The sequence below is a fragment of the Nyctibius grandis genome, chromosome 17 (genome assembly GCF_013368605.1).
Source record: "Nyctibius grandis isolate bNycGra1 chromosome 17, bNycGra1.pri, whole genome shotgun sequence".
Classification (NCBI taxonomy): Eukaryota; Metazoa; Chordata; class Aves; order Nyctibiiformes; family Nyctibiidae; genus Nyctibius; species Nyctibius grandis.
This window is the reverse complement of record NC_090674.1, coordinates 4,290,951-4,313,459: the sequence shown is the minus strand read 5'-3', so window position 1 is coordinate 4,313,459 and position 22,509 is coordinate 4,290,951. Positions and strand designations below refer to the sequence as shown.

Sequence of the window (22,509 nt, the reverse complement as noted above, 5' to 3'; positions counted from 1 at the left end):
CTAAGAGACCATGGAACACCAACACAATCCCAGACAGGCTGGATGCCGTCTTCCTTCTCAGTTTTGCCCCCACCCAAGCTCCACTCCTACTCATGACAGCTCTGTACCCAGTTTAAACAAGGACACTTTCACACAGACTTCACTTGAAGTAGGTAGATTAGTCCAGGGCAGGTTAATAGCATTAGATGTTAGAGTTTAAACCCATGGCTAGGGTGTGTAAGCGTATGTGTGAGAGCAAGGGGTAATTCCTGCCAGGTTATTTGGTCCCAGTGGGGACTGTGAATGGAAAGCCAGGTCCCAGATACCACAGTTAGCACTTCCTCCACCAGCACAATTAATGGGCTGCTTTCTTTTATCATGAAAGCCTGTATCTAGTAAGCAGCCTGAAGGAGAAGGGACCAGAGGCCCTTCTGAACTCCAGTGTGCGATCGGGACACTGGGAACTGCCAGGTTGAAGGCCCTGGTCACCTCCATTCCTGTTGCAGCCCCATCATGATGCCCCAGCTGAGGAAGTCCTGTGGCTAGAGGAGGGATCACCGTGGTGCTGCAAACCCACACCTGCAAGTGGCAGGAAATGAGCAAAAGAAAGGAAATCAAACTGGGATCCCAGTGCAACACCAAAGCAGATAAGAAGAGGCTCACAGCCCCCTAAGCACAGCTCTAGGGTGGCCACTGAACTCCAGGCAGCTGAGCGTTCTGCAGACTCTTCAGGCACAGAGTCCCTGGCCAAGTCACCCATCACAACAAGGCACTGTGCCTACAGGAATATTTACACCACGGTGTTTTTCAGTAATAGGAGTCCCTGCCTGCCATCTGGAGCACGTACGGGGTTCATCCCGAGCAGAGGCCAGATGCAAATGTTAATAATCCTCTGCCCTTTCCCATACACCTTAACCACAGAGCTCCCAAATCTGTCTGCAGGCAGCTGGGAAATGACAGTTTCACAAGGAGGACAGGTACCATCACCTCTGCCTTACAGGTGGGGAAACGTGGGAAGTGGGGGATGCAGACCTGCCTGAGACTGCAAAGAGCATTTGAGTGAGGGTTCAGCCCAAGGCCGCCTAGGCCCACATATTCACCATAAAACAACCTTCCTCCTCACCAGAGGGCAAAGCAGTAGGGTGCGTGTGATGGCATTTGCCACAGAAGTGCAGGCCGGAGGTCCTAGACTAACTACAAATGACCCCATGGGAGTCACAGCTCACAACAGCCCCAGGTCCACAGTGAGAAACAAGTAAATCCAAACCATGACAAGAAAGCAGACGAGTCCCTCCCTTCCTCCCTGCTTGCAGCCTCACATACATCTGTAGCTTTTCTCCAGCTACCACCTCTAGAAGCCACATTAAAAAGTAATCCAACGTTTGGCAAGGTCCTCAGATATCTCCATTGAGTCAATGGCATCACTGCAGAGATTGCCAGCAACGTATGTGTAGGAGGTTATTAGTGGTAATTGGGCTAATGAGTTTGCCCAGTCTAAGGGGTAATTGAATCACCTCCATTTGTGCAAGGAACAAGCAAATTGAGAAGACACAGGCCTAGCCCCACAGAAGTACATATCTGCCTAACTCCTGTGAAAATTGATGAGAATTAGGCACCAAAATGTCTTCTGACTTCTGGGACAAACAAAAAGCCCCATCTTGCTAACAGTAAAGTCAGCAGATTTTTGCCATTGAGTTAAATGGAAGCAAGAATCAGGTTCTCCTACAGACACAGCTGGATGCCTGGGGAACCAGGAGGAGAAAGTAAAGTAGTTACAACCTTGACCTTAGGGTGCTGACAGCACCATGTTCCCTCATCTTTCATTCTAACATACAAACCCAGAAGCTAGTGGGCTCTAGATTTATGGCTGTGACTGCTGATGGCAGGCCACATCCTTAGTGCAAATAAGGTAGAGACATAAGGTGCAACAGAGGAGCAGACACTCCAACAGAGAGCAAAAAGAAACAGCACACCAACAGTGCAGTATTTATCATCACATGAACTGGAACTGCACACTGATCCACACACAGACTTTAGGTATGATCCCCCATTAATACAAAGATGAGAAAAGTGGGAGGACACTTACTTTACTGTAGAGACTGTTCCAGTTGTGATGGAGTCTGTCTTGGAGAAAGTTGATTTCAGGTACTCCGGAGTGTTGAATGGCAATGAGACGGACTGCTCTGGCCCAGCCACTGGAGTGCTGCTGGGGGTACTGGCGAGGGGAGCAGGGGCCAGGCTGGGCGTTGGAGCTTTTACTGGAGTAAGCTTCTGAATGTTCCTCACGTCATACTTGGAAGGCCGGCCTACCTTGCCTGTCTTGAAGGCGATGGCTCCTCCCATATCTGGGCTTCCTTCTCCAGGCTTGAAAAGGTGCAAGTACTTGACGTTTTCTAGGTCATACTTGGAGGCCTTCTTGTAAGTGTTGCCATTTTGTGGCCTGATGCTCTCACCCGTCTTCAGCTTCTGAATGAAGAAGTCATATTTGGAGGCCCGTGACATCAGGCCCTGCATCTGGGAACTGCTGGGAGAGGGCAGTGGCAGGATGGTGGCTTTGGTCTCCGTCTGCATGGAGGCGTCTGGACCTGGCACCCGAATGGGCTGTGCCAGCACTGAGGAAGTTTCTTTGCCCAGCTTGGAGCCCAGCTCCTCAGATTTGGCCAGGTGCATGGGCCAAGAGAGCTGCTCTCCAGCTTTCAGCTTGCGGATGTACTCCTCATACTTGGAGAAGCGGGCTCGTTTGCTCATGGCATCCTCGCCGGGGAGAGAGGCAGCAGTCGCAGTGGCCTCTGAGGTAGCAGCGTTCAGCTTGTCAAAGCTGATCTTGCGGGCCAGCTCATCCCGCATGTTCTGATCATCGTAGCCAAACATGCCCAGGAACTCATTCATGGTGGTGGCGGCATAATCTCGCAGCGATGAAGCTTCCCCTACAGAGAGCCAAAGTGAGAGAGTCACGCAAGGCGTTGATTTTTCTTCTCCACTAGTAGCAGGGAGGGGGAGTAAGGGGAGAGGGGAACATGATCTACTGACGTTTGGCTCACTTGTTAGGTTTTACGACTCTTAAATTAATTTGTTTTTAAAAAAAAAGTAATTAATACTGGGGTAAAATAAAAAGAGTTCATCAATGCCAGGAAAATCAATTTCCTAAATGTTCTAGCCGATGGCTTTTCAGTACATTAAACAAAGTTTCATAAATGTCTCTGCACTCTTGCCTTGGCCTAATATGAAGAAAAAGTAATTTTACTGGAAGTGAGACCAACGCCAATATGCCGAGGTCTGTACAGCTCTGTCCTTGTGTGTGTTTGCATATGGAAGGAGGTGCACAGAGGATGGACGGCAGTGTGTCTGCATGTGTAAAGGGGGGTAGAAGCGTGTGAGAGATGCTACCTGTGTTGGTGAACAGCAGGGCTGAGAGCAGGCAGGACAGCACGGTGTGAAACGGATACGGGAGACAGGGCAAGACAATGCATAGGGTGGAGCAGGAGGAGGGCAGGTGGAAAAGCACAGAGTAGAGGAGGAAAGCAGCAGAGGTGGAGATGAATGAAGGTGGGGGAAGAGCAGCAAAGGCTGTATGCATGAGAAGCTTGGCAGTGAGGAGTAGGGGGGAAGGAGTGAAGAAGAGAAGCAAGACAAAGACAGGATAGCTCCCCATAGCTGTTGCAGTCCTTCCCTTCCCTGTCAATTTTGTAAGATTTCTTTTCACCCAACTTGCTCCCTTCCTTCTCAGTCCCAATGACTGGAGAGCTGCTACTGTCTACGTGAAAAGGGGTCGCGTTCAGCGAAGGCTGTGGAAACCTGCAGGCAGCCTCCTGAGCAGCCAGGAACAGCTTCCAGTAAGACCAGTAAAGGGAAAAGTCCATGCAGGCGCAAAATGGGTAAGGAACAGCCTTCTCTCCATCAGGATTTGGACTGAGGACAGAAAGAGCTGTTGTCCTGATGTGGGCTCCAGAGAGGGGGAGAAAGCCTGTTCTCTGGAGCGTGGGTTGGGGAAGGGGCAGGAAGGGCTCAGTCTACCTGAGCGTGATCACAGGGAGAAAGAATGAGCAAAAGCTGTCCTTCCTCGGGTCTCTCCCTCCCTTCCTCCCTCCCCTACTCCCTCAGGCACTTTCACAGGCCACCAGGAGGGGAAGAACACACATCTGGAGGTCACCCAATATCAGTGTAAAGGAGGAAATAAAGATTGCTCTGACGTGCCAGCTTGGACTCATTTAGGCTTCAGTCTGACACAGCGCTCCTCCTCCTCTCCCTCTTGCTTTCTCCTGCAGAGTAAAGATTTACTGTGTGCAGGAGTCCTTCAAACCTCCCTCGTCATCTTTTCCAGTCACTCACTCTAGCTCTCATGGGCAAGCACAGTGGTTCACAGGGAGCCAGCACAGGCAGGTACACTGACAGCAGAACAGAGGTTCTGGGCACTGGGTCCAGCTCAAACCAAATCAACATTGCCTTGAAACATAGTGGAAAAGGAAGGCACCAAGTTATAGACACAGAACAGGCCAACAGATGCAAAGCATGAAAATGGACCCCTAGGATTTGGAGGATCTGACAGCCAAGGATGCCGTACGCACAGACACGCACGTACACGGGAGCATTTCCGCGCACATGAGACCTAGTGCTGCTGCACTAGTTGCCTCTGTATGTGGTACGTGAGAAAGACAATGCAAACAACACGCCTGAAGCCTGCAAGCAGAAAGACAAAGACACATCTGCTACGTGCTGGGACCTGGTTTAGTCCAAAATGAATTTCCAGTTCCATGTACTTAGGCCCAGCATCCTGCATGGGGTTTGGGGTGTCTGACTTCAGAATAAACACCCTGTTAGTTACAGAACGGGTGGCAATGCCCCTGCAGCGCCCGGCTCAGGTTGTAGCTTTTTGTCCTCGCTCAACCTCGTGGGTCAGCATTAACCTGAAAGGATGTTACGTGCAGAATCACACCCCACAGCGTCCAATAACAAGACTTGTCAGAGGAAACCACAAGGAAAGGCTGAATTACTCCATCCCCATAGGTAGGATCATTTCATCTGTGCTTCACCACTTGGCCCTCTCCTGTAGCCGCTCCAACACCCTACCAGAGCCATCAACTTTATCTTTCACACACAGACACATCAAATAATTTCATGTTGCTTTAAAGCAGTTCTCCTTTTTACCTTTTTCCCTCTTCTCCACCTCCATTTCAGTGTTAACTCCATGACCCAACAGAAGCGATTAAACCCATGAAATCCCTACTGGGTCTCACACTTTCCTCTTTCTGTTAAATCTGCTTTCCCTGTTCTGCTTTTCCTCTCTTTCTGGACCTGTAAAACAATGCCTTGACTTCCAAGCACTACACAGAAAAACTCTAGCCAGCCTGTGCCAAACTGCAAGGGGAGAAAGAATACCACAGAGAGGATGTGATAGGAAATTAAACTGTTAAGCGTGATTTTTTACTAGCTTTAACAGCTGCCCTGAAAGCCAGCCAACCCCTTTCCTTCTTTATCCTAACCTGCAGCACACAAAAAAAGAGGGGAGACCCTCTTTTTCAATCCCACATCTCAAATCAGTTTTACAAATCCCAGCTTGGTTCAGGCACCACAGACATCAAAAATCAAGAGGGGAGATTCAAGGAAACATAGTATTTTCTTTTAACACTGGAGAAAATGAAATGTTGTAGGAGACCAGCTCCTTTTGAAACTTCTCTCATCTGCACAGCTGGTCTTAGAAAGCACCTTTGGTACGCATGTGCGGCTAGACCTCAGCTGGTGCAAACAATTAGATGCAAAACCCAACACCGTAGGAAAGGGGGAGTTTTCAGACCTTTTTTTGAGCTTTGTAAAGTCTGAGCTTGAGTTCAGGTTTCACTACCCTGGGTTTAATCCCCTCATCCCCCAAAACACCTTGCATTCTGTTTTTCGTTTGCTCAAATTTGGTTCCAGATGATCGCAATAACCTCCCTAATCAACAGCTTTGCCAGTGCTGCTCGGTCTTTCCTCATCCACATTTGAGACAAAGCCCTGGCCAGTTCCCACTACTCACTGCCTGGCAAGGACACCTTCCCTCATCCCAGTGTGAGCCCACCAACACATCCCCTAAAGCCAAGACAACCTCCACTTACTTACACAGGCACCTAACCTAGAGGCTCTTCAAGTGGAGGCAGCTTATGGAAGGGAGCTGTCTCACCACAAAGATGGTGTGAGACCCAGCCAACTCATTTCACATACACTTTCAAACAACAGTGAAGAGGTAATTATTACTACCTAATCCACAGAAAACCCTCCCCACATCCACACACAGACAAAAGTGAAGCAGGACAGCGGCTGGGACACAAATCCCTGTGAAAAGGCACAGGCAGCGCTGTCCCTGGGTCTTCTTCCCCCGCTCCCCTGCACAGCATTTTTCTCTCCTTTTCTATGTGATAATGAAAGGGCTCCCTCTCCCCTTGCCGCCGCTCTCCATTTGTGGGCATTGCCAAAGAGCAGAGATCTGTGTGTCTCAGAGCAGCTATCGTATCACAAAGGATCCGAAGCTAGCAAAAAAGGGGCTAAAAATAGCCTGCAGCAGCGCACTATATATGGAAGGAAAAGCAAAACAGCCCAAATGGAGCACAAGGTCTGGATACTGGGGGATGGGACGTCCCAGCCAGGGCTCTGTCCTTTATCCGCTTTGGGAGGGAAAACATGTAGACTTGGGGGCTATAGGATAAGGAGCAATAAACTGGCACTCATCATGCATGTTCTCCCAAGTGGAGTCTCCCCAGGAAATTACGAAGAGAAAACCCCCCTTGTTGAAAACAGGTCCAATATTCCCTTTCTAAGAGACTTAGCCAACAGACGAAGGAAAGAAAGGAGAAACTTGAAAGCTGGGGAAAGCTCCTGGTGACTGCTTTAGCCTGCTATGTAAAGTAACAGGCAGAGTAAAGAACACAGGACTGTGTAGGAAAATCTCCCTGGGTATGTGTGCGTCAGTGAGAGATTGTGGAAAGGGATCTCTGTCAGAGAACGTACTGGGAAATCTAAATGCTATATATAAATGTGTGTAGAGAAGTACGGGTCAGTCAGTGTGCAGGAGAGGGTGCGTGAATGAATGAAGAAATATATCTGCATGTCCAGATCAGCTTCTGACACCCATCTCCTGACAGACGCCAGCTTTGCGACTCCTGAACATCTTTCCTAGCTGTACCAGAGAGGGAAGCATGTAAGGCAAGACTGAGAACCAACTCGCTAGTCCCTTGTTTCCGAGGGGTGGCTCAGAAAAAGAAACAGGGACACCATACATGCACGTTCCCCATCTGGCTTCAAAGCGTGAGGACTGAATAGTGTGGACCAAGTCCTTGCAAGCTCCTGCCTGATGCACGACAAGCCTCACTGTCTGATCCTAGGAGGAGACAGAGGTGGCAGGGATTTGGCATTAGACTACAAGAGGTGCTAGTGGAGGACACAAGCAGTAGCTGAAGTCCCATAAAGCAGGCTGTGTGTGTACACACTGGGACTCCTATAAGCAGGAACCCTTCTCAGGTCCGTATAATTAGGGTCACCTCCCCACTGATAAGAAAGCCCAGCTAGATGTAGGATCTGGTTTTCTGTGTGGCTCCTGCTTTTTACCCAAGTTTCCAGCTGATCAAAGAAGTATGCGCTCAATTTTAAATGCTGCTGAGCACTGCCAGCTCTGCATCCTCTATGTCCTCAGAGGGAGCAACGGGTGCTCAAAACCTTTAAAACCAGGTTCCTGTGATGACTCCCCCAAAGCCGCATTGACCAGGAGGGCAGAGCTGTACTCCTCTCCTTTGATCTGACTCCCTCCTGCTACCCCCTAGCTCACAGGAAAAAAAAAAAACCTCCTTTTTGGTATAGGCAGCTCCAGATCTCACTGGAATAAACTTAACTTGAACCCAGTAACACCAGGTCTGAGAGGTCTCGGGTGATGAACTGCTTAAAATCCATTTTCTGGAACATTGACAGAAAAAGAAGAGGAAAAGAACTTTGTCCTTTCCAAAGCAAGAGATGTTCCAGTTTGTGCTTTCCAGGGAAACAGTGCAAACGACATTTACAACAGGGTTCTCGAAACAGACGCTCCAGACCTGGCAGCATGTCTGTTTGCAAGTCAAATCCCATGGGGCTGTATATGCAAACCGGACCCCGCATGTGCCATTACCTGCCTTAAACATAATTGAGTCTTCAGCCCCCCATCAATGCTTATACATTTTCGCATAATCCTTTGACAATACAGCCCTACAAAGGCATTTTATTAAGAACTCCTACCCTAGTGAAAAACCTCATTCCTTTTCATTTTCCCCAGTTTGGTCACATATTTTTTACATTTAAGTTCCCCTCCTTTTAGTTTTCGTAGCAAATAAAAGCTGCAAACGGAGTGGGGAATTAAAACAAACTATAAACGGAGCCCAGGCACAATCACCTTGTGTCTGGGAACGACAAGGGCTTTCCTATCAAAGGAAACTGAAGGTCACACTTTTCCTCATTGATCTTGCAATGTTTGTTAATTACTCTGTCACTGATGTGGCGAAGGATAATTAAACAGCTCTGTTTATATCTTATATGCATAATTATGTGCGCTGCCACTGAACTCGTGAAGACTAGAGAATGTGCCTCTCCAGAAGGGGAACGGACAGGCAGAGATGAGTTTCGGCTGCATTATTAACAGGAGGAGGAAAACACGCGCACACACAAAAGGAGGAAAGTTTGATGGATTCACAAAGTGCTGAGATCAGGGGAGGGGTGCATGCAGGTGGAGCAGATTAGGGAGAGATCTTTCATTACAGATTCAATCCAGCTGAGTGACAAATCGGGGGAGGGAGCTGCTCTGCCCTAATGGAGAGAATTCAATTTACCCTAAGCTTTTACCAAGGCTTAGCACTCATACGCCCCCCAAAATCAATCTGGGGGGAACCTGGGTATCAGAAGTGAGAAAGAAATTCAGCCCCAACATCTCTTGCTGAATTCAGCTTTTGAATGAACCACAAAAATAAGGCAGAAGCTACCTGAAAATAAGAAATGCACACACAGCCTGGGGGAAAACACCTTGCAACTGCCCACAAGGCAGCATCCAGGACCGAAGTGGCGGGGGACACGCAGGGTTGGGACTGGCGGCTTCGCCAGCTCGCCCCAAGCTCAGGGTGTGCCGCCCCACGGGCTCGGCCGGAGGACGGGCCCCCAGGCCTGCCTCGTGCCACGGCGAGGGGCATCCCCTCAGCCCCTCCGGCCGGGACGGGGGAACACGCAGCAGCGAGAAGGGAACGCCACGCGTTACGTGTTGGCCGGTTCTGTTATGGGCTCTTATTTGACGCCCAGAAAGGGCACCTGTACCTGTGGGGCAGCCAGGGGTGAGGGAGGGCCTGGAGAGCAGCTCGCCCCAAGCACCACAGCCCTGAGGGGCTGAGGGCAGCAGCCAAGGCCTGAACGGGCAGGCAGCCACCCTGGCCTTGCCCTGGCACGGCTCAGCCTCCCCCTGTGCCCTCACACCCTCTGCCCCGGGGACAGCCCCCCCTCCCCGCCTACCTCCTGCCGCAGCGGCCGCTCCTTCCAGAACCTTCGCCCGGGCCCCGACAGGTGGGGCGGGGCGGCGGCACACGTGGGGCCAGGCCCCTCCCTCAGGTGTGGGCGCCCCGCGGCAGCGCGGACCCAGCCCCGGCGGCACGGCCTGGCCCAGCATGGCCCGGCACGGCAGGCCCGGCGCCTCCTCCCGCAGCTGCCCTCGTGTCACCGAGCCCCCCCGAGCTCTGGCAGGTGGCCGCGCCGGCCCGGCCTGTGAGAGCTAGGGGAAGGGGTGGCCCCGCGGGCGGCGGGGCCGCAGCGCACCAGGGGTTACCGGCCTTCGGGGCTCCTGCGGTGGCCACTGATCTCGGCGTTAATTCCCGTCGCGTAAGGTGCAACACGTGGGCACGAGCATGTTTACACAACCCTGCACTGCCCTGCGCGTGTGAATACACCGCAGAACCCACCCGGGACTGGCCCCAAGGGCACTCCCTGCTTTCCCCCCCGTGTGGAAATACGCGACCAGGAAACCAGCGCGCACCACAGCCGTCTCCACCTGAACGGTGTGAAGGAGTCAACAGGGGGAGATCGGCTCCACCAAGGGATCTATGGCCTGGGAGGAGCCATCCAGCTGCACCCACCCTAACAAACACCCCTCCTGGGAAGGGGAGGCTGAACCAGAGGCAAACTCAGAACAGCCCCAAGAGCAAAATGCCAGCCTCTGCAAGGGGGTCGGGGCTTCCACCCTCCTCCGTGGCTGCTACATGCAGGCAGTATCTGGCACGGACACACAACGGTTTTGTCTGTCCCACAGAAAACGCGACCGCGCAGCTGCCTCACACGGGGAGGCGGAGGGGCAGAGGGCTTACCTGAGGTGGTTCCTGCCCCCAGCTTGGAGCCTGTCTCGCCACTGGAGGAGCGGTAGGCATCGTCCTTTGAGGCCGTCCCGTCTGAATCCCTGTCATCCAAGAAGCTGCCATCCTGCGAGCCCCTCAGAGCATCCGCCTCGTCGCCGTTATCTTCCTCGTCACTGCAGCCCTTGGGCTGCACCATGTAAACCCCTTCGGGGGGCACCTCGGCGCTCTCGGCACCCTTACATTCCTTGCCCTCCACTCGCCCCAGCAAGGGCTCCTCGTTGTATTCCCCGTTCACCCACTTCTCAATCACCTCCCTCCTTTTGTCCTCCTCGATCTTCTGCACGCGGCTGAGTCCATCAGAAAACTCCGTCCCCAGCTCCTTGGTCCCAGGCTGAGGCAGGTCCTTGTTGCTGCTCTCCCGCTGCGGCCCCTTGTCCGCTCGTGCCTGTTCGGCTCCCCCGTGGTCGAAGACGACCTGGCGGCTCAGCTTGGCACAGATTGCATTTAGCTTCAGGCCGCCTTTGCGCTTGGCAGCCATTGTGGGTTTTCCTGAGGCTGCGTCAGTGCATATAGTTCTTTCAGCTGGAAAAAGAAAGGGGAAAGAAGCAAGGAAGGGCATTAGTGGGATCAGACAACTTGAACCCAAACAGCAAACGGCTCGTCCCAACCCAATGGGCCTTCAGGCATGGCCAGTGTCATCCTCCTGCCATCTGTTTCCTAAGCTCTGAGTGGAAGCCCAGCCAGAAGAGCCCGGGGAGAGGCATGCTCTGAACCTGCTGGCACCAAAGGATGCCACTGACCTCAAGAAAGAGTGACTGAACTGGGCTCAAAAGGCCCCAAATATCTCAGGCAGGAGAACGTTGTATGGCCCAGCCTTTGCTCCTGGCTCAGGCAGGATATGAAGTCTGTTAAAAGCCTGACTTGCCCTCTCCTTCCGACTGCAGCACCACCTGCTTTGAGGTCCCCAGCTCCATCCCAGATGTGTCAGCTGCCAAAACCACACCAGCCAGTAGCTGCACCCAAGCACCAGTAGCAGGGAGAACAGCTTCCCAAGCCCAAGCCTGGGGACAGTGAGGAATTCACTTAATGGGGCTTACACATAGTCTCAGAGAAGAAAACCAGTATAGACCAGAAAGAACCAGTACGGAGGACAGGAGCCCTGGCAAGCGCGGGTGCTGGAGAACCAGACTGGTGTGTGCAGTCGTATGGGAGAACATCGCCTTGGATTGGTACCAGTTGATCAGGCCCCTTTGCCTGCTCGCTCGCTCTCGCACACAGGAAATTCTGCTCTCACACTTCCCAGCACAATCAGCTAATTAGTGTGGGTTTGTTATTTTAATGTAGTTTATTCATATGTGACAGCTAGTAAAGGAGGGGTAAGAGAAAGTGGGGGGAGAAAGGAAGAAGGTAAGGTCTTAACTTCAAGGTCACGGAGAATCTTGAACTAAATGGTCCCTATCAGAGTTACTGGCGTAATTATTGCACCAACAATTAACAAGATTCAATCACAAATAAAAGCAAAAAACTGATTCTAAAGCAGCTGCATTGTCTCATTTCTTTCTTTATTTATGATACCTCCGAGAGAAACCCAGACTAAGAAGGGTTAAAGGTCCCAAGGCAAGAAACGTGCTCACAGCCTGGCTCTTCCCCCAGCGCAGTGCCGAGGCAGACCCTGCTCTGTGTCCCTGGGCTCAGGAAGAGCACCTGGCAAAACGCCTGCTGGACACCCACCACTGGAGTTACTGGGGACATATTGCTGGAGGTCCCTCCAAAATGTGCTCTTGGACTTCACGTGTGCTGAACGAGGGGCCCATCACATGGAAAGCGAACAGAAACCGTCTCCAGACCTCGAATGGTGAGAATGGGTTCCTCCCCTGCAGAGGAGTCCCTCGTGGCAGCTCAGCCCACACCTCCCTGTCACCAGCGCAGAGGTGCTGCTCCACAGAAGCACAGTGAGATTAATCAGACCCCCTACGACGCATCCAGAAGCCATCGTGACAGCCCCTAATCCCATAACATGACAGCCCAATACAAACAGACTGAAACTTTAGACCTGCTGTCCGAGAGCCAGAGAGTGGCTGCTTAGCATAAACTCCTGACAGCTTCAGACACGCTTCCCTGTCAAGGACTGCAAGAAAAATAACCCCCCGACAAACAGATCAGCCCCCCACACAAAGGGAGGCAAAATGTACTCCTCCGCTTCCCAAGCGCACCCCCCCCCGGCACTAACACCTACGTGCAATCATGCTTTCATGAAGGGAACGCACACGTTGCCCCCAAACACGTACCTCCCCATCTAGAAATTATAGCTGTGAGGAGCTGGGTGTATGCGCTGGCACGCTCCATAGATGTAGTCATACACGTACGGGTTAAGCCGTCCCACCTCCCCAAAATACATTCCCGTACACTTCCCCACGCATTTCCCTTTCACACATTCCCCCACCACACGCACACGGTCCTCGCGCATACAGATGGGCACAGGCAGACGCCCATGAAGCTGCACAAGTCTCTGTGTGCTGGCACCTTCCCTTCCCACCACATTCCCACTCTATTTAGGGCAGAAAGCGAAGGCCCATCCTAGGCGCAACTGGTACCACAGAGGGAATCTCAGGAGGCTGCTGTGAGCTCCAGCTGGAGCCCGGCCAGGACACCTCGAGCTCACGCCTGTATGCTCTGGCGAAGGGCCAGCGGAGCCTCCACGGCTGCAGGTGGTGAGGACGGTGCCTCCAGGACGGTGCCCACGGCACGGTGCCTGCCCGGGGCTGGGTCAGCGCTGCATCGCCAGCGCCGCGTCCCCGAGGCTGCCCGGTGACTCCCCGGCCACGCTCTCACAACACCCAGACCAGCACCGCACGCAGCTGGAGGTTACTGGGATGCAGACCCGTGGCAGCCCGAATCCCCGCCGTCCTCCCCCTTTCTGCAACCAGGGCAGGTCCCATTATTCTGGGCTGGAGGTGAGCAGCCAAGTGCGTGCACCAGCCGGCAAATGAATATATAAATATTTATTCAAAGGAAGAGAGGAACAGACGTTCCCGAGGCTGCACTTGCCGCGTACGCAGCCACTCCAGGGAGCCTGCGACTTGTCTTCCATCCCTGTTCCTGCCTCCTTGCACCTCACACACGCTGGCTTTGCCCCTCTGCCTCCCCAGCGCCTGCCCTTCCCCTCTGCATCTCTCCTGTCCCTTCTCCTGGTGTTGAGGATGTTTTCTGAGCACGGCGATGCTGCTCTTTAACAATTTGAGAATCTTTTCCTAAAGTTTAAGTTAAAAATAAAGCAAGTTCTGAAAACATACCGTTTCCCTGATGTATAAAACTAACCCTCCCAGAGACCTTCCTGAGATGGGTTCTGCCCCATCGTACCAGGACTCTTAGGTACCTCCATCCCACCTATGCTCGCACGGCTGCAGGAAATCACAACTCCAGCTTCTTCTGCCAACCTTGCAACCAACCCTCTGCAAGCCTGGACACATCATTTTACCTTTCTGTTGCCTTATTGCCTTGTCTATGGAACAGGAGGGACCTGTATCAACATTTCTACTCCCCTCTTGTAGCCTCTCATTTTCAAAAGACGAAGGAAACCCTGCTCACAGAGGGATGCTGAAGATGGCCATCAGGCCTGAGGGGACCGGAGCATCTGTGGCTCATGCACTGGGGCAGAGGGAGAGGAATTGAGCTGCTGAATGAGGGACCCTCGTACCTGCCCGAGGTCGGGACTGCCAGGCAGGGAGGGACCCCTGGCACCAGGCAGAGGCTCCCTCCCCCCAGGCTGAGCTCCCCACCCCAAATCACCCCACATCTCCATCGCACTGTTTAAAGATTCCAGGCTAAGTAAACATCCCCCTTCATTTTCTTCGTCTAAATAGAAATGTTTTGATTTCACATCAATCTGAGGAAGCCGTTTATAACCTGAGCCTGTCACACGGACTTTTCATCTCTGCCCAGGACAAACTCTCCCACATGCTCTATTTACACTGAGCGCTTCCTCTGAAAACAATGCCACCGGGAGGGAGTTTACTCCGTTTGCCCCCTCCCCACACCCTGCGAGGAGACACCGGCTCCCTCCGCTCCGCACCCAGCCCCGTGGCATCTTGAGAGCAAACCTCCCTTCGAAGCAAAGGTACGGCTCGCCGCAGCCAGGCCTGGCAAGGAGGAGGACAGAACCCACCTCACCATCCTGCTGCCTCATCACCCCTTGAACTCGCTGCAGACAAGCCCGGGTTGCTGCCCCCACTGCCCCTCTCTGCCCCAGTCCCCGCGTGCAGCCCCAGGCTCTCTCCCTCCACACAGTCCCCAAAATAGCACTTTCTCACCCGTGAACTCTGCAGTGGGGTGCTGCCAAGGTGGGCACAGAATCACAGAATCAATCAGGCTGGAAGAGCCCGCTGGGATCATCGAGTCCAACCATTGCCCTGACACCACCATCTCAACTAGACCAGGGCACTAAGTGCCATGTCCAGTCTCTTCTTAAAACTCTTAAAACTCAGACTCAGCTCTGCCTCCCCCCAAGGGAGAAGAGGGGAGTGGGGTGCACACCGTGGGTGGGAACAAAGGGCTTTGCAGTGGGGACAGAAATAGGGCATCCCAGCCAAGGGGGAAACTGCGCTGCAAAGAGAAAGTCTGGCTTTGCAGGGAAAGGAAAAGAGCCAAAGTCTGGTTTGGGCTTGGGGTCAATGAAGAAACACACCCGGGTGGAGGGAAGGAAGGGTCCCGGCTGTGAGAAGGGGTGTGTGGGAGCTGGGTGGACCTGCCGGCACGGGTGGAGGAGCAGGGGCCCTGGCTGTGCAGCCCGAGTTAACTGGTGTGGGAAGAGCCGGGGGTGCAGGGGGATCCCCGCGGACGGGGCAGGGGCTGAGGAGGGCTGAGGGGGGGGGCAGGAGGGCCCGTGCTGCAGGGAGAGGGGCGCTGGCTGGGGAGGGGCGGCGCGCTGTCACTTCAGAGGGCTAGGTACGTCGAACAGATGGAGCTTTCATATTCCTATTGAAGAGTTTTAAGCCCAGCTGAGCAGCTCCGTTCAGAAGGGAGGTCCCAGTGCCAGCTTTCCAGGAGCTGCAAGATCTCATTCGATTAATTATTAACAGTATTATTTGGGGCGGGGAGGGGGAGGGAGGGAGGACCGACATGCTGCACAGTCCTTTTCTTTTTTAACCACTGTTGGTTGAAGGTTGACTGAAGAGTCCCCGGTCTGCGCAGGAGCCCCAAGCAGGGAGGGCAGCACGGCTTGCTGGGCTGGGGGCGAGGATGCTGCATGCCGGAGCCTCTTCACACTTGAGCTGTGGCCCCTAAGACGGAGCCAAACCTTCACAGCAGCAGGCTGCTGGGGCGTTGGGAACATGCTTCCCCAGAGCAATGCCCTGGCAGTGCCCAGCCACACGCCGGGAGGAGGCAGGGAGGGCAGCCAAGCGCTCAGCCCCCTCCAGAAAACACTTCCCCTCCAGCACAACTCGTGCATTATCCCAGGCAGGTCCAGGGCAAAGGCAGAACAGCCCCGGCATGGCCCACAACGTGTGCGAGTGGATTTAGTGTGTATATTTCCCCCTCTTCAGTTTATCAATAAAACATTTTATTGCTTTTAGCCCAGGAAATGACCTTGGATTAGTGGATGCTGTCTCTTCTGGCTGACCTTGGGGAGTTCACAAAGGCTCTTTAACAACCTCCTCTGCCCTGCAAGCATGGATCCCGCCTGCGCGCATCCGCGGGAAGCCGGGGAAAGCCCTCGGTGCGAGAGTGGGACCTGACAGGCTCCAGCTTAGCACTGGCCGGGGAGGAGAAGGAGAATCAAAAACGTGGGAGGAGAAACGAAGCGAGCAGCCAGGGCATCCTTCCCGAAGCACTGCCAGCGACGCTCCCTGCTTTCCCACAGCCGGGAGGGCTCTCCCCACACACCCCATCACAAACCGGGGCGGGGAAGCTGGGGACTCTGCTCTGGTCGCCATGGCCAGCGCTTGTCAGCACTGCTTGACCTTCTCCTGCCTGCCACACCGGCATCTCCAGCCACACAAAAGGCCACTTTCCTCCCTATTTCCACCTCCCAGAGCCTGGTTCAAGCCTGGCCCAAAGGGGCAGAGACCAGTACCAGTTCCCTTCAGCGAGCCTGTCCCGCTTCCCTTTGCTCAACCTCCTCAGCCGCAGAGTCAAGCTGTAATTTTCTGGTGACGATGAGGGGCACCATACAGAAACCAGCACTGGGCAGTGAACGACTGAAGACATCCTGAGAGGAGGGGGAAGCGACGGGGCTCTGGAGATGCTGGTGCCCTGCACTGGGGCTGCTGGGCTACTCTTGTTTCCCACCAGGGTTTCTCAAGGAGAACAGCTCATGAACACAGGGAGTCCACCCTTACCCCAGACAGAAAATAACCACATCATCTCTGACTGGTGTGTATTTGCACTGCAGAACTGTGATTACAGAGGGAGGGAATGGGACAGGAGAAACCAAGAGGAAATTTCCTGCTCAAGGGAACACAAACTACAAGCAGAGGGCTAATGCTGAGCTCTAAGGCAGAGCGAGGTCCCCGCACAGCGCGGGGCAAAGCCTGCAAGGGGGCTGCAGCACACACCGCATCCCGCCAGGCAATCCCCTTGCTGCCTCCTCCCAGTAACACAAGCCTCCCCTTCCACCCGTGTCCTCTCCCAGTGTCCCCTGCAGTGTCCCCTAGTACTGGGCACAGAGGGTCCCCACCCTCTCCTGCAAACACCCCCAAATCCTCCGGTGCCGCACGCAGAGGTAACCCCTCCCGGCATCGCTTTGTCCCCCCTCCCCAGAGCACGCTCCCAGCCCCCACGTGCCCCTTTCCTCCAGCCTCGTCCTCCTGAAGAGCGAGCCCTAAAGTGTTAATGGCGATTGGTGAAATGGCACAGCAGATTGCTACAATAAATAATTTACTGATATTTATAAATATTCAAATCAGCAGGCTTCAGAAATTGAAAGGGGGGGGCTGAGCTGACGGGGAGGAGGGGTGTTTAGGGAGGGGAGGGGGGGGCTGACATTAATTCCCAGGCTCTCCAAATTCATTTGAGAACTGTTTCTCATTTCAAACAAATATTAAATCTTTTGGTGTCAAGCCTCCAAAATAAAATACCAAATAGAAAGTCACCACCCTCCTGGTGGCCAATGCCTTGTCTGGGCGCCTGTGGCCCTGTCCCCTCGGACACCAGCCGCTGGGGAACGGTGCCAGCCCGCACTGGTGAGGTGCCCGGGCCAGAGCAGGAGCCCACACGTGTAACGCAGCCCACCACACCACCCACCACCACCCGAGATAGGAGTTCCCATTACTAACACCTACAAGGCCTTGCCTTCGTCTTCCAGTGGAAGCGATGAAGGTGGAGCCAGGGCTCCCGACGCCAGCCTGGGAACGTGGCCGTGCAGCAGCCGTGGAGCAGGGGGTCAGGGCTCCTGCCTTTCACTGCTTGCTCCAGAAGTGAATTTGGTTTTAGTGATTTAAGCTGGAGGTTAAAAGCTAGGAGTGCTGGCTGCCAGCCTGGCTTCCGAGCATGGTGTAACCGTCAGCCTCCCCAGCGTCCTGTGCCTTAGTTTCCCCATGCAGAGGAGGAGGAATGAGGACAATCACCCACCCAGCGGGCTGAGCCCGGCCGTGTTTACTTGGTGCTTTGAGATCTCCCTATCAGCACTCTGTCACTGTGCTGGATTGTTACTAACTGAGTCTTTTCCACCTCTGAGCATCCTACTGACCCCTTAGATGGCCGAGGGAGATGATCCTGTGTCCTCCCCTGGACCACCCCATTGGTAACTCAAGGCTCCAGCATGGGGTGAATTTCCCCTAGATGAGTAATGGCTTTTCTAATGCACGGGCAGGCTGTCAGCTTCCCTACTCCCAGTGTTTTATGGGTTTAACTGAACGGCTCTGAACTCCCTAGTAAGAAATAAAGTTATCCCTCAGCGTCCCTTCTAAACATTTCACTCAGTGCAAACGGTGTTTAAGAAAAATGAGGACATATTTCTTCTTAAGGATGCAGTATCCCCCTTCAGAGGCCTAATTTATGCCATATATCACTGGCCAGGGAGAGAAAGGCAGCCCAGACCTCACACTAGGAGCGAGCTGGCCCTAGCACAGCCCAGGCACAGCCGCTCCTGCTGCAATGGTGCAATGGGCTGCGACGCAAAGTCCTCCGGAGCCCGCAGAGTCCTGCGCACCCCGCTCCAGCTCAGCCCCCGCGCCGGCCCTGCTCCCTCGCACGGTGCCGGCCTCCTCTGCCACGCGGCCTCCTCCCCTCCTCGCCCAGCTCCTCACAGGCGTCCGGCACAGCCGGTGGGGAACGGGGTTCAACTGCGAGCAAGGACAGGACTAATCCTCCTTCACAGCTCTTCAGTAACGCACGTCTGAACCTTTTCCCGAGCAGATCTCAAAAACGATCCTAAATGTGCTTTGATCTTCTTTACACCCAGCCTCCTCACTGCGAGAGCCCCTACAGCGCCGCTGCACACCCCGAGTGCTGACCAAAGCCCCTGGCCTCTTCCTTCGCCCCGCTCTGCACTCACGTACCCCAAACCTCCAAAGGACAAGAACTAAGCCCCTCTTTCTGCACACAAGTAATACAGGGAACTTCCAGAATTACCAGAAGGAGCAGAGTAGAAAGAAGAGGGAAAAAAATGAGCAACAGGAGTCAGGAACTCTGGTCCTGCTCCCTGCTCTGCTGCTGACCTGCTCCTTCTCTTTAGGCAAATAACATCCCACAGGCTCCCCTTCTGCCCCTGACCTGCTGGGTCTCTTCAGACGGTCAGCCAGCTGGGCAAGGATTTCTTGCCCAGCATAGCAGGCCCTGTATCTTGTTCGTAATTTTAGGTTCTACTGCAATTCAGGTAACGGCAGAGGAACAGAGTTGATTCAGGACAGTTTGAAGCTCGAAAGTCCCTTGCATCCTGCCGCCAACCTTCTCGTTTGTCTGTCAACATAGGATCTTTAATGAGACATTTCAACAGTTTCCTCCTCTTGGTCCCATGAAAACCTGCTCTCAGAGCTCCAGCCTAACACAGCAAGCAGGGTCTCGCTGCTCCCCAGGCTGAGAGGCTGCTCCCTGGGAGCCTCTGCCTTCAGAGTCTTTCTTTCAGATAACATAAAACCAAGAGGATCGGCTCTTCTGATCCAGTTTCTCCTCTTTGCCTTATTTATTTATTTATTATTAATTTTTTAGTCCAGTTAAAAGGTTTACTATCCAGACGAGCCTAAGTGGCCTCACTCAGCCTAAGTAACTCTATAAATCAAGCAGAACCGCTAACATCTACATCAGAATCCCGCCATCAATCTCCCCCCAGGTTGTGAAGAAAACTGAGGGGAAAGACGCAAAAGGGAGAGTGAAGAGTAATAGCTCATCACCGTCAGGTCCCGGCAGGCTGCTGTGGCCCTTGGAAAACTCCCTGTGAAGCCAGGCGTGTTGTCAGGGCAACTAAATGCAAACACGGTGCCTAACTTCACCTCTCCGTAGCCACACATGCACGCTGCGGGTGCTGTGCCAGGAGGACACGGCAGACGCAGAGGAAGAGGGAGGGAAGGGGTGGTGGAGAGCAAAGAGGGCTGGGGAAGCCTCCGGAGCAGAGCCAGCCAGCCTGTGATGTGAGCCTCTTCGAAACGCCACACAGACCCCGCTGTAACTGCCGCAAGAGGCAGGGCAGGGGGTGCAGTGAAACATCGAGGTGGTGGGGAGGGAACCAGACTTAGCTGCAAGTACCTGATGCTGAGGGAATAAAAAGGACTTGGGAGAGACAACAGGTCTCTTAAGGGACTCAGATTCGGCAGGGAATTGCTCAGAGTTTCATCAGTCCCTCTTGGTGACTGTCTTTAACGAGTTACTGTACAGAGAATCCAAACCCATCACCATCCCAGTCAGTGGAGAGCAGCTCCTGGGCTTCAGGCGGGGCTCAGAGTCATCCCTAATAGAGGGCAGGGCTTAAGTGAGCCACCTCCTAAAAAAGGGTCCCTCCAAACCCTGTCGGTAGTGGGTAGGCAGCTTCAGAGCAATTTGCCATCCCTTTCAGCACTGTTAAGCTCAGACCCAACAAAGAACGCAGACTCCTAATTAACTGCAGTGGGAAGTCAGGAGTGTAAATGGGAGTTGGGAGCCTGAATGCTTGTTGCATCACTAAGAAACATGGGGCCAGAAAAAGTTCATTACTGTGGTCTTTCAAGGTCCTGCGAAGTAAATCAGTGTGTCAGCCCACACGAGGTGAGGGAGACCTCAGCCAGAGCTGCACGACAGAGAGCAAACCAGAGCACCTCAGCCCTCCATCCCTTAAAGGTTTCTCTAATCCCCAGGTGGGGCTGGGAGTCTTTTGTGAACCCCCAGAGCAGGCACCCATCACACGCAGCACTGGGAGTTCAGAGGCTCTTTGGTCCCCGGAGATGCCTGGCACCTGCCATACTGTGCAATGTGATTAGGAGAAACACTTGTCCATCCTGTTGGTGTGGAAAAGGCTCATGGTCCGGCCAGAGGAGAGCAGAGCTCTGGTGTGAAAGCAGCGGGTCATCCCTGAGCTGGTTAACTCAGCAGTCCTGTCAGAGCGGCGTGGGAGAGAAACCCCAGTGGTTGGGCTGTGCGGGCACCCACCCCACGCTTCCCAGGGCTCACACCCACGCTAATTCTCTTGCCTTTTGCTGCTCTTTCTTCTGGGCATTAGGGCTCATCTTCTTATCCCTCCCGTCCTCGTGAGCCCATCCATGTGCCAGCGCTACCACTAACTGCAAACGCCCCTCAGCGGGAACACGCCCGTGTACAGAAACGTGGCCGCGCAGGTGCACCATCACATGCAGAGGCACACATGACCCAGCACACCAACACACGCCACCGCACGCCCGTGCACGTGCTCATGAAGCAGTACACATGCAGGACACGCTAACGCACGCAAACCTCGGCGTACCCGTGACCGCACGAGTATCACACCCGCACCCCGCGACACCCAGCGCACGCACCTCCCCGGGGGCACCAAGCCCTGTGCAGCCCCGCACCCGCGGCCAGCACCCACGGACACACAGCCCCCCGCAGCCCCCCACAGCCCCCCGCAGCTGCCCGCGCGGCGGAGCAGCCCCGTGCGCTCGCACACACTCGCGCACCCGCCGCCAGCACAGCCTGCGTGCCAGGAGCGCTTTATTCTGCAGCTTGGAGTGAGAAGGCAGCGGGCTCCCAGCCGGCCAGGCTCGGCGCAGGGACAGCCACGCTCCTCGTCCCACCGCAGAGCCCCTCTGCACCCCCAGCCCGGCTGCGCCCCACACCTCAAGGCCAACAGCACCGGGGAGGGTCCCACTGGAGCTGGCGTCCCAGTGCGGGTGCCGGGCAGGGGATCTCTCCCTCTCCCCCCTCTCTCTCTCTTCCACTCGCATCTTTTCATGAACTCTATTTCTCTTTCCTTTCTGAAAACAACTGAGCTGTAAATACTGTTTAACCTTCTTCCCCCGTTCCCCCTCCCCTCCGCACTATAAAAACACAAATATGCCATAACTCAGCTGGCTCAGCCGCCGCGCCTCCAACATGCCCTGCTCCAGGCCTCTCAGGAAGGTCATAACAAACGACTTTCCGATTCAGTGCTCCTGAAATAATTTTGTGTATTAAAACCTGAATCTGCACTTTCTGGACCGAAAGCCTCTCTTAATTATGGCGAGCGTCCTTGGGATGGACAGTGATCCTTCACTACGGCACCGCTACCCAAGCGGAGAGGCAGCGGGCGCCGGCTCCCCCCGCCTCCCGCTGCCCCCTCCCACCGCCCCCACCCCACGGCCCCCCTCGCCCCCCCGCCTTCCCTTTGCCCAATCTGTTTTCAAAGTGTGTCTGTCCTTTATTAAATTGTTTTCTTTTCCACATTATCAGTTGCCATGGAGACCTCATCTCTCGGATTATTTGAATTTCATTATATCTATTGATTTGGGAGCATTTCATCTTTTTTATTGTTTTTCTGTCAATTTTCAAAACGAATAACCATCTAATTTGCGTCAGTGCTGATTATGTTTGTCCCTCAATAGAGGTCGGCAGCTGCGTCGGGGAAACAAATCAATGGGAAACCATCATAAACCTCCCCAGTACAATCTCCAGGATATGTGGGTGACATTCCACGCCTGCGAGAAACACTCATCATATCCAAACTTCTTTCTTTCTTTTCTTTTTTCTTCTACCCTCTTTTTTTTTTTGTGTGTTAATTTCCCCCTCGTAGCTAGCTCCGCTGGCCAGTGGCGGGTCACATTTAAAATCGTATTTATTTTACACACACACA

The 22,509-nt window shown here is 53.9% G+C and overlaps 1 protein-coding gene across 10 annotated transcripts in view; it reads right to left on the bottom strand.

Moving 5' to 3' along the window:
• Positions 1-22,509, bottom strand: part of CASZ1 (castor zinc finger 1) — a 233,935-nt gene that overhangs the window by 37,317 nt on the left and 174,109 nt on the right. For all 10 annotated transcript variants that reach the window (XM_068414838.1, XM_068414835.1, XM_068414844.1 and 7 more), the window contains 2 exons: positions 10,311-10,880; positions 2,066-2,906 (listed from right to left, as the gene is read on the bottom strand). In XM_068414838.1, the coding sequence (XP_068270939.1) occupies positions 2,066-2,906; positions 10,311-10,880 (1,411 nt within the window). The remainder of the gene's footprint in view (positions 1-2,065; positions 2,907-10,310; positions 10,881-22,509) is intronic.